Source organism: Aulonocara sp. 'chitande type north' Nkhata Bay, linkage group LG5 (genome assembly GCF_057382095.1).
Source record: "Aulonocara sp. 'chitande type north' Nkhata Bay isolate Kocher_YH1m ecotype deep benthic linkage group LG5, A_spYH_male_GT1.1, whole genome shotgun sequence".
Classification (NCBI taxonomy): domain Eukaryota; kingdom Metazoa; phylum Chordata; class Actinopteri; order Cichliformes; family Cichlidae; genus Aulonocara; species Aulonocara sp. 'chitande type north' Nkhata Bay.
This window is the reverse complement of record NC_141348.1, coordinates 27,610,702-27,623,140: the sequence shown is the minus strand read 5'-3', so window position 1 is coordinate 27,623,140 and position 12,439 is coordinate 27,610,702. Positions and strand designations below refer to the sequence as shown.

Genomic DNA, 12,439 nt, shown 5'->3' with positions numbered 1-12,439 from the left:
GATGGAATGATTTCAATATTTATGAATCCATTTCAAAGTAAACAAAACAAACTGATATTCATTAAAAATGCTTTGTTAGCGTGAATAAGCAATAAAGGCCTTCGTTAAGACACAGGATAATAAATACAATCTGCAACTAAACCCCAAACAGACGCAGTTATATTGAAATACTTTAATTAGGTCTCATAAAACACCATATGCAAACTGCTGCTGTCTAAAATTATATAACTGTATTAAAGAAAAAGATGCAATTTTATGAAGCATCTGATCAAAAATTAATCACATGAAGAAGCTACTGACAGAGCCAAAACTACAATATGACATATTTTGAGTTTTCATGAACAGTTCACACAGCAAGTCAAATTAGTGAGTTATTTTTCAAAATAATTGTGGCAACTGGATGGTCACGCAAAGTCCACAGCTTTAACTCTCAACATCAGCCTGCTTCTGTCCCTCTTTCAGAGATTCCTCTGTTTCTGTTTCTGTCTCCATTTGGGCTCCTCGGCGCTCTGCCTCTGTTATTGTCATGGGGTGAAGAGGGAAAAATCCGGCCAACCCTACAAAAGATAGGTGAAGACGACAACATTCACAATAAGTATTTCAAACAATACAGAGGAGACAGGTAAATATCCTAACATCTTCTTTAACTTAAGGATAATGACTAAAAAAAGGATAATAAAAAAGAGATAGTATTATCTAAATACTGACAATTTTCACTTTGTGTTTTCAGTAGGAATTTACAATCTATTGATGCTAATGTCATCTGAGGGCACAGCAAACACATCACAGTGCAAAAGTCGTAATTTAGAGTGTGTGCAAAGCAATTAAAGATTACAAAACCTGGTGAAGAAAAAGTAATAAAATGCTAAATAAATATTGTCTAATAGGTGTAGATGCCTACAAAAAAAAAAAATCAGGCGTAAACCAGTTCTCAGGAACAGAATGACAATAAAATTTCCCAATGATGAAGACTTCAAAAGAACACGTTTATGCAGCAAATACACACCCAGGAGTTTGGCAACCGGCTTTGTAGGGTGTGCTCCACATCCAATCCAATACTTGATTCGGTCGAAATTGAAACTGACAAGTTTCTCGTTGTAGATGTTCGGAAGCGGGTCGTAGGAACCCAGCTGCTCAATATATTTACCATCTCTTGCCCTTTTGTTGTAAGCTGCCACAATGCGATAAAATGGTCTGTTAGCCTGTTTGTGGCCCGCAAGAGCGAATCGAATCACAACGTGACCTCCGTGGTACTTCTTTAGTAGGAGTGATGCTAAAGAAGAAAATAAGCATCAAAAGCATTGTCAAAGACAGGAAAACATGACTTTCTTTAATTGTTACATACCCATATATGTAAGTATATGTTATACTATTATAGGCATTCAACTACCAAATACAGAAACACATTAAAATCTTACTTAGCACCCACTGTTGTCAACATCTTTGCTGCTTTAAACAAAATTACTTTCTTAAACAATATGAAGCAATGGGAAGACCAAATTTGAAAAGTTCTCTTGCATTTTATTTTTGTTATGTATTCAGGTTTTGTTGAATCCGTTGCTTTTCCCCTTTTTCGTGAAACAATCCCTGCTTCTGCCCTGCACATAAACTCTACTTATATTAAATGTTCTAACTAAGATTAACCTGTTTTAGAGGCAAATATAGCCCAGTATTGCTTCTCATGTGAAAGGATTTAGTTCTTTATGCATTTTACATAAATTTTAATCATTCTAATTGTTTCTAATAATTTCTAATTGTTTGAAGGAAAAAGAAGAAGAATTGAACAGTAAACCATGATTTTTGTTTCTTAGCATAATTCATATTAATAACCTTTGCATGACTTTACTTGCATTTAATCAACCTCACTAAGTGCATGTCTTTGGACTGTGGGAGGAAGTCGGCATACCCAGAGAGAACCCACTCAAACACGTGGACACAGAAACTTAGGATATTCTTGCTGTGAGACAACAGTGCTAACCACCATGACAGCATGCTGCCAACTAAAAAGTGTAATGTTCTCATATACTCTGACAATAAGCGTGATATTTACAAAAAAAAAAAAAAAAAAAGACACATACTGGTATGCTGTCAAAATAATTTTGAACTTAAGCAATTGTGTTACACTAATTGCACTACTCAGTTTTGCAGTTGTAGTTTGTATAGTTTTCTAAGACTTTGTGTAACTTTTCTTTCGTTACTTTTTATCTTTTTTGCAGCTGATAAAAGTGTAATCTATGACGCAAATTGCGCAAATTTACCAAACAATGAACTCATTGTCATGCTCAAGAAACTAGTTTGAGAGGATCTGAGCTTTGCCCCAAAGTGAGTCTGAGCAATCAGAAGATGGGTACACTGTGGTCTTAAAGGGATGGACACGATCAACAACAATGTTCAGGTACACTGGCATTTAAATTATGCTCAATTAGTACAAAGGGGCCTGAAAATGAGCTGAGAAAATGTCTCCCATACAATTCCACCATCACCAACAGCCATTGGTACAAGGCAGGATGGATCCATGTTTGCATGTTGTTTACAACAAATTCTGAGCCCAGATCTTCTATTTTCCAATTTTGGTGAGTCCATGTGAAGTGTAGCTTCAGATTCCTGTTCTTAGCTAAGAGTAAATGGGAATCAGTGTGATCTGCTGCTGCTCTGGCCCATCTGCTTCAAGGTTCAACGTGTTTTACATTACACACGTTCTCCTACATGTTCTCCCCCCCAAAATATTCAGACCAGCCCATCTGGCACCAACACCTATGCCACATTCTTCCACATTCTGATGCTCGGTTTGAACAGGTCTACCCATATGGAAAATAAACAGTAAAAACTTATAAAAGACTCGCATAAGATAGGGCCTGCTTCATATAGTGAATCATATAAGGCTTATATGATTTACTCATGAAAGTGGCCACTTTCTCATTACTTTCATATATTGTTTTAGTACATATTCAAAACATACAAGTTTCATTTATATAATTTTTCAAGGGATCTTATGTGTGTTTTCACTCTTGTATGCTTTTCATACAAGTTTCACACAAGACAGATACAAACTTTATAAGATTTATATATATCTTTTCCATATGGGTATATGCCCACATGGATAGAGTTTCTGCCATGTGATTGGCACATTAGAGATTTGCATTAATAAGCCGTATACCTAAAAAGAAAAAAAAAAGGTATGATGGTGAGAATTATAGGGTCGAGTTCATACTGACCACAACAATTGGGGGGGAAGCCTGTTAAGACTTGGATACTCACATAAATGTACCATGGTGTCTGCGGAAATATCCTGCAATAGGCAAAGAGTCACATTTAAAACAAAGTGTAAATAGCTATATTTTATAAATAACACATGACTGTTAATAATCCTGAAAAATATAATTAAACCACATCCGAAGAAAACCTGACTTTGCACAGGCTCTCCCGTTTTAAGAGCGATGGGTTTGAAAAATAAAAATAAGCAAAACTTACCTCAGAGGACGCGTGTAGGACGTAAAGACAACTCTTTTCAGATGCCGCCGCTTTTTAACTCCTTGCACAGATGATGTATTAAACGATAAGAAGCGTATGTTTTCCCCCGGAGAGACAGTGTGACTTTCCTTTAGGGCGCCGCCATGTTTTAAAAGGAAGTTACGTACGGCGGCGTAATTTCATCCCCGGGACGCTAGATGGCGGAGTGGCATTGCTGTCCGCTGAACCACCGTCTACAGAAGGCCCGCACCAGCTATTAATCTGTGCAAGAAAACTAAAGTTAGTAGGGGAGTTCATGTATCAAACTGCAGTATTTCCTGAGTCATTCTGGAGAAAAGACAGCCTGTGAAGTGCCTCTAGAACGGCAATGTAAGTAATTACACATCCACGAATGTTTATAATGCAGGTCATTTAGGACCGAGGCACTTCAGGGAGAGGCAGAAGTCGTAATAATCCTTATGACAGTAAAAGTAGACATCAGACATAAAACATCATACATACATACATCACATTGCTTATTCAAGCCAATATATATTTATTTTTTAACAATTATTTTCTAAACATTGTCCATTTTGCATCTTACAACTTTCAAACAGTACAATATTACTCTCACAGCCATCAGGATATTAAATACCACCTTGCGCGTTAATTGCAATAGATGGTAGTGTGTTCATTATTTTATGTATTTTTTTTTTTACCCTTTTTATATGTCCTTTTTTCTCTTCCTTATAGTTATATTCATTTTTGTCTATTTTTTTTTTTCAATGCCGCAGCACTGGCACATAATTTCTACAATAAAGATATTATGATTCTGATTCTAAATTACAGGGACTACAAATGTAAAGTGTAATTCAATGGAACCAAAAAATGACCACAAAATTGTACTCAGGGAGAGTACTCAAATTCTCAGTGCTTTTGCTGATTTTATCAATAAATAAAACACAGATTTTAGAGCTTCGTGCTCTGTATTAATTATATTCATTCTATTCAGGGGATGAATAGGCCTACATCAACTGTGAATACACCTAAATGAATACCCAATTGAACCTGAATGAATATTGACAATACCAGCCATTTCATTTATGATTATGAGTTGGTAAATATTATCATCTATCACTCAAAGTAACACTCTCTGGGTGCAACATCATTGCGAGTCATGTAATTCTTCTCATCCTGCCTGTAATTTCCACTTAACACATCCTGCATGAGCAGCACTTTGAGTTTCAAATGAGTTTGGCAGAGTTCCTGAGAGTGATCATGAATTTGGTGGTGGTGGTGGTGGTGGGGGGGGGGGGGGGGGGGGGGGGGGGTGGGTCATTGCTTTGCCTGACGTGTCCCAAGTTTTCTGGCTACTCATCGCCCAACTGCTCCCCCGCCACTGCTGGTCTCGGAACATGGTGATTTCACACTCCTGTTGTGTAAGCCTTGTTTTTCTGTGAGTGTGTGTGACACACATGTGAGGAGAGGTCACCAAAGACACACAAAAAGAGATGGGCCCTTGTTTGTAATTCTGCAAATGTCCAACTATTGCTGGATCACTCAGAGCCCGCAATCGGTTAAAAGAGATGTTACTCAAGAATATGTTTTTCATTTGCTTGTTTTTTTAATTGTTTATATGCCACATTTTGCTCTCAAAAAATCACTTGTACAAGAATGAATCAAAACTAGGAATCATTCATCCATGAAGCATTACATCTGTGTATGCTGCAAAATATTTTACAAGTAAATAAAGACAATGCTCTCCAGAGTTCCAAAAATGAAAAGCATTTAATGGTATACTGTGTTGAAAACGTATATAACTGACTTAATTTATAATTATCATAACCCCTAATTCTTTAATTTGACAGAATAACAAGATTTCAAGCATATTAGTTTAAAAAGATTTGAAAATTTTGTGATTTTGGTTTGTCACAGAAATAATTTCAACACTTAAAACCCTTTCTTGTCAACACACATCATTGGAATTTGGATCATTACTGAGTGACCATGTTTTTTTCCTTCTGTGTAAGAATCTGAATATGAATAGAGGCTTTACACAGTTAGGCAGCAAACAAAATGCATCTTACATGGTGAATCGGCAATGCGTGATTATCTGAACGGTGACATTGATTCTAGTTGTGGCTCACTCTCTCGTGAGGACCCCATGCTCTTTGGGATACCAAGACGAGTTGTTCGTCCTCTAATCATCTGTGACAGTTCAGTTAGAGACGCTCAGATGACCAGATATTTTTCTAAGAAGAAAGCAAGAGGAGTCTGCTTTAAATGAAAGAGGCTGCTCCAGTTGTTTAAGCCATACATGTCTGGATTTAATTTGATTATGGGGAAGACCCTACTAGTGTACTCAAAACTTAGCTTTCACGTTGTGTCCTTTACAAAAGCGCCTGCCTTTAAGTGCAATATATAGGCAATATTTACATTAGAGTTGCAAAAAAAAAAGCATGCTTTCCTCTCTATGCAATATAACAGGATACATCTTTTGGCATAATTGTTTACATGACTAGAAAAATTTGAAAAATCAATCTTAATTTATAACCTCAGACTAGAATGTTTTTGACTATTTGAAACACTACAGTACTAGGTGATTTTTACATTTCAACTTTATTCACTAAATGTCTCACACTCAAAGACAAATTTCCAGTACTGGACCGGATAGACATTCACCCACCACTGAAATAGACACACTTGTTCAATTGCTTGTTAATGCAAATAGCCAATCACATGACAGAAAAACCTGCTGAAATTCAAATTGAGTTAGAAGAAAGGTGATTTAAGTGACTTTGAACATGATGGCATTTTTTAATGCCAGATGGGCTGGTCTGAGTATTCCATAAATTACTGATCTGCTGGGATTTTCCCACACAAACCATCTTTAGGGTTTACAGAGAATTGTCCTTAAAAAGAGAAATTATTCAGTGATGGCTGGTGAGTTTTCTTGAACATGACATTGAGTTTACTGCACTCAAATGGCCTCCACAGTCACCAGATCTCAATCTAATAGAGCACCTATGGGATGTGGCAGAATGGGAGATTCACATGATGGAGCAACTGTGTGATGTTATCATTTCAATATTAAGGTTGTTTGATTTAGTGATATGAAAAAGTCATATCATGACATCATTGCTATAGCAACACCTTGTTTTTACATTCTCTAGTGTACACAACAGTAAGATAAGCCTAGGCTTATATACCAGTGAGAATGTAAAATGAGTCAACTAAGTATCAGTAGTTGCATTCCATATGTGATATGGATGGTTAGGGTGTGTACTACTGAAGACAAATGGCTTTAGACTTCACTTTAAGGGACAAATATCAGAATTCCCATGTACATCTTTGCAAGCAAGTACTCCCAAAATCTGTTTAAGTATTCAACTGAATCCAGAACTGCTTAAAGGTAGACTTATTTGCTGAAAGACACTAAGACTACCTTCTGTTGCAATCAGGTCCCTCCTTGAAACTGTCAGATACAATCAATGACATGTTATACATCTTAGAAAGATGGCCGTCTTTTCTATATTTATAGTCAAAGCACTGCAGTGTTTTTTTCCCTGTATATTTTGTTAAACCTGAAAATGTGAAATTGAAAATGTGCATAAAAGGAGAAGAATAAATCTCAAATCAAATCAAATCACTTTTATTGTCACATCACCTGTGCAGGTACACTGGTACAGTACACGCGAGGGAAATTCTTGTGTGCGAGCTTCACAAGCAACAGAGGTGTGTAAATCTTGATTGATCTTGGGGTTCTTCAGTTTTACTCCCCTATTCAGTTAAATGTCATTTGGGTTTGCATAAGAAAACTCACAGAGCCAGTCCAGAACCGGTCATGAACCGCATGACAAGATAAGCCAGGAGAGATCTTTATGTTAGAATAAGAGGTGAAAAGACACTGCAGATGTCAATTTTTCATTTCTTGCCTGTTAAACAATGTTGAGAAGTAAAGTCAACAGCTGTAACGAACATTTTCATCATATTTTCTTCACATCCCTAACGTAAACAAATATTGCATGTTAATAGGAAGAAAAAATATTTTTAGAACAAAATATAGCTGGATAGACGTGTTTTAATCAGTAAGCATGACCTAATCTTACCGTCTAGGATACCTCATAGGTCCTTTATTTTCCTGACTTTGTGTCAGGTTTCTTTTTAAGACTACTAATGTGCTGGAGGGACATTCAAAGAAACTTAGTTCCCTCTTTGTTCTCTAGCTGGTGTTTGACATAGGTCGTAATTTAAAGTATGGAGTATTATCTTGAGGTGGAGGTATTTTGAAGGAGACAGATGCAGCAGCTTCTCGTGTTAAAGCAAATTAATAGTGTGCATGTTATGCTGACCCTAATGAGCATTAAAGCAAATGTGCATGTAACTTAAGTTAAGAATAATATTTTAAACTCGGCAGTTTTACGTTCATATTCATAAGATTCATCAGTGTGGTTAGTCAGAATAATGGACCTTTTGAATCACAAGCACCGTGTGACTTCTAGACTGTCAGCTCTTTGTGATTTCCTCTGCTTTTTTAAGCATCTGTGTCCTTCTTGAGCGGAGATAGATGCTGACCCTAATGAGCATTAAAGCAAATGTGCATGTAACTTAAGTTAAGAATAATATTTTAAACTCGGCAGTTTTACATTCATATTCATAAGATTCATCAGTGTGGTTAGTCAGAATAATGGACCTTTTGAATCACAAGCACCGTGTGACTTCTAGACTGTCAGCTCTTTGTGATTTCCTCTGCTTTTTTAAGCATCTGTGTCCTTCTTGAGTGGAGATAGATGCTATGGTTGCAGAGAGCACCTAATGGAAAGACATGATTTGGTCACACATGGGGGGTCAAGTGATCTCTTTTTTCTGGAAGGATCTTTCAGATGGTTGTGCTGAGACTAATTGTGATTGCATGCAAAAAGGACGCATTGCTTATATCTTCACTAACAAAGAGACCTTTTCATTTTCTGTTTCTTTTTTCTAATATTTGTTAACTGTCACAGCCACAGATTAAAGAAAAGATGTTCTGTGTTCTTTGAAATTGAGGGGAATGTGTTTGTCTGCCTAAGTCAATAAAGTGTTGAATGTTCCAAGTAAAGCACAACTTGTTTCTTGTGAAAAATAGGGTGTACCCCTAATTCTAGGGTTTATCGTTCATTAATGTTCTCACTAAATGTTTTCTAATACAATTACATTCGCTCCAAAATGATGCCCTGGCTTCCTTTTTATGCAAAGCAAAGAAGAGTGTAAAACATATTTTGACTTGGACTTTATTGCAATCATTTTGATTTGGCCCAACACAAGCCCAACATTTTAAAACTATTATGTAGATTAAGTTATGTAAATGTTAGAAATTGTACTAGCCAGAGCGTTTTGAGATTCTGGCTCTTTCCTGTTTTGGATGATTTTTTTTTATTGTTATTTTAACATATGTTTTCACTGCATAACTTTCTTATGCTTTATGATGGGTTTCCATCTGACATCCATGCCATAAAATGCCATAGACTGCTGGCTTATTTGTGGTTTATAGGGTTTCTAAAGTAGAATGGGAGGCAGAGCTTTCAGCTATAAGGCCTCTCTTCTATGGAACCAGTTCCCAGTTTGAATTTGGGAGACAGACTCTCTTTACTTTTAAGATTAGGCTTAAATCTTTCCTTTTTGATAAAGCTTATAGTTTGGGCTGGATCAAGTGACCCTGAATCATCCCTTAGTTACACTCCAATAGGCCTAGGCTGCAGGGAACTTCCCATGATGTACTTTTTCTTCTGCAATCGTCTCTTTTTGCTCTCTGTGTTTAAACACCACTACTGTATTTAATCATTAGCAGTTATTAAACTCCAGCTCTCTGTCCTGCAGTTTGTTTTTTAGTTCTGGGTTCTGCCGGAGGTTTCTTCCTGTTAAAAGGGAGTTTTTCCTTCCTTTTTCAGTTTTAATGCTAAAGATGCTTCTCAGGGGAGAGGTGAAACATTTCCAAGAAACTTAAAGAAGTCCAATCGCTTTCTTTTCAAGATCCTGAAATTAAAGAGTTTATATGTGGAGAGTCAAGCACCTGATGGTGTAGTACTTGTCTGTAGGTGCTACGCAGAGCGTTGTAGACCCACCTGTGCATGTTGGATGTGTGTGTTGTCAAACACGGGCTATTCTGTTTGGTTTGCTGTTGCAGGCATTTTTGGTGCTTTTTGTCTGTCACTTTTATCTTAGTTTTTATTGCTACCTACTCTTTGTGGGGACCAACCAATCATCATTCCATCTACGTGTAATATCAGCAGTGTCAGCGCTTTGTGCTGGGTCACACAAGTGCATCTCTGTCATTGGTTGTTGTTCATTGCTCGTTTAGAATGAATTTACGCAATCCACTTCTCTGCATAGGCAAATAGCTAAGCAAACAGACACTAAGATTCGACCCTAAATCCCCAATCAAGCTCAGGAGACTGTTACAAGTTGGTCGCAGAAAGCAAGAGGAAGGGGATGATAGCCAACAACTGGTTGTTTGCTGTTTTGTTCAGTTGTCTGTTACTATTGCAACAAGCTTGGTGGATGTGTCAGTGAGATTTGAAGTTTTTAGGAGAAAACTATATGAACATAAGTTGAAATATGATGTGTATTTTGTCAGACTGAGAGTTCTTGGTGCAGTTGTTCAGGTTGTGTTTCATTTATATTTACGTTTATGTAAATCTGCAACAAACCTGTGACAAGCCTGTGACACTATGAGTGCAGTGAGTTGTGTGTAGTCTATGTTCACATAGACATACAGATGGAGAGAAAACTTTGGTTGGAAATTCAAGCTAACATTAATTTATTCAGTATAGAGGTTTAGCACAAGGTAAAAGTTTTTTTTTTAAAAGTCAGTAATTATACTACTGAATTTGTGAAGTTAACTAGTTGCTTGTTACAACCTAAAATGGCAGCGGGACACTATACTTATAAATGTAATTTTAAAAAATAAATAATGTGCAATAAGAAGACACTAACGCTGATTCAGAGTTCAGTTAACATATTGCATGTTTATGTAATTTTCTTTAGAGGTGAATTAATGTTTAACTGATACAGCGTGAGTAGAATTATTACCACTTTAATACCACTTTAACTGAAATCAAAAGGGACATGTAGCATTATTTCTCTTATTTAAAGTCTAAAAACTTCATGTTTTCCCCGTGGTCTCACTGGGTTGTCTCTCACTTCCCTGACTGCAAAAACATGCAGTCAGGGTAAAAGATTTTGTCTCCCTAACCGACTGACTGGTGACCTGTACAGCATGTACCCCGCCTCTCGCCCTATAGTAGCTATAGGTTCCATCCCCTCTGTGACCCTTAATTGGATAATGTGGAAAGAAAGTGGGTAGATGGAACTAAAAAAGAAATCATGTAAAATAAGGTGATATGTTAACTCATTTGGGCACTGATAACACCAGTTTCGATCAATAAGCTACAGACTGAGACTTCGAGACACATTTTTATTTCCTATTTATTTATTATTATTTTAACAGAATTGAAGACATTTCACAAACAGAAAAATCGCAGGATAATCATGTACTATCCAGTGTATGCCTGCATGATCAGCTCATTGTAAACATCCGCTTTCACCAAGACAATTTCTCAAAGCTTATTTCTCATAGGCAGTCTTGTGCAAAATAAAAATAAACTTTGGCCTTGTGGCCATGTAGAAGAAATATGAATAGACAAAAAAAAATTTCAGTTTCCAGTGAGAAAATTGCTTTTTGATGGCCTTAACATCATATTTAGACCAAGTGGCTCTGTCAGAGTAAACGCTGATTGTAGAAAAGTAGCACATAGGATATTGTTTGTTTTACCTACTATGAAAAATATAGTTGCAGTAGAGAATCAGATTATGTATATATACTGCATATGAGGGATTGTTACAGACTAAACACTCGATATGCATTATATATTTATAATTAGCTTCATCTTAAATTGCTATAATACTAAAACATTTTATTTATTAAAGAGTGATGACTACAAACTAATTTGATATCACATAATATATTTTCCTAACAGTTTTTATCTGTTAAGAATCTTTACATTTACATTATATGGTTTTATTTCAGTAAAGAAAGTGAATAATTCTGCAGCACAGACCTGATCCAGCAAGCACATCTGGAGCATACATCCCTAAATCGCTGAGAGTACTTCTTTAATTAACATTTTTACTTCCTTTTTTTATTTCTGTGGTCATATCTTGGAAAGACACACATATTTTTTGCTACTTGTCTTTTGTAGAGTCCTATTGTGCATGCACAATGGCAACAGGGTAAAAACTGTGAACATTTACTTTAATGGATATGCTTTAGCTTATTAAGATACAAAAAGACGACTTAATCAACGGTTATATTTACATTATAAAACAGCCACTGGAAATGGATACGGCTGATTGAAGATAATGTTACATATTCAGTCAGCACATCACATTGTGATTTCTGCTATAACAGGTCATGACCTGCTTCCTGTGCTGCTGCTCTCCCCGGACCTCGGTTGGCAGAGCTGAAACGGCAGAGCCACACTGGTAGGTTGTGTGAGAGGACAAGTGGATTTGGCATGCACATCAGAGCGTGATACCCAAGCTTTTTGGTCCTATCACATGCCACACACACACACACTCACTCACACACACAGAAGTACAACACAGAGCATTTCTGGTCGTGTAAAATGGATTGTAACACTGGCCACTGTAATGAAATGATGCCAGCAACCCACAGTATTCCTTTACAGCAAACTCACTGAAGGTTTAAGAGTACTTTTCCTGTCCAGTGTTGTTATTACAACATGAAAAGAGAGCTGTAGCACCTTTTTAGTGTCTGCATTTCTTGTTTTTACATTTTTAATCATCCGCCTGTTGGGATCGATCAAACAGTAGTTCTTATGAGATTTCCCTTACATTTAATGTGCTGGACAGATCACAAATTAATTTAGTTTCAGCTCGAAAAAGTGAATTTTAGTTTAATTAGATCAATAAACAACTTTCTAATCAATAG

General features: G+C 36.6%; 1 protein-coding gene across 1 annotated transcript; it reads right to left on the bottom strand.

Annotated features, from left to right (window-relative positions):
• mrps16 (mitochondrial ribosomal protein S16) lies at window positions 1-3,634 on the bottom strand. Its single transcript, XM_086292669.1, has 4 exons — window positions 3,472-3,634; window positions 3,259-3,289; window positions 1,007-1,273; window positions 1-557 (listed from the first exon to the last, which is right to left on the bottom strand). Exons 2-4 carry the CDS (start codon window positions 3,269-3,271, stop codon window positions 424-426), a joined length of 414 nt encoding a protein of 137 aa, XP_086148795.1. The 5' UTR covers window positions 3,272-3,289; window positions 3,472-3,634; the 3' UTR covers window positions 1-423.
• Between the last annotated feature and the right edge of the window lie 8,805 nt (window positions 3,635-12,439).

Coding starts and splice junctions, on each gene's coding strand:
- mrps16 (XM_086292669.1), bottom strand. Junction 558..1,006: donor GCCGGTTGCCAAACTCCTGG/GTGTGTATTTGC, acceptor TATCTTTTGTAG/GGTTGGCCGGATTTTTCCCT.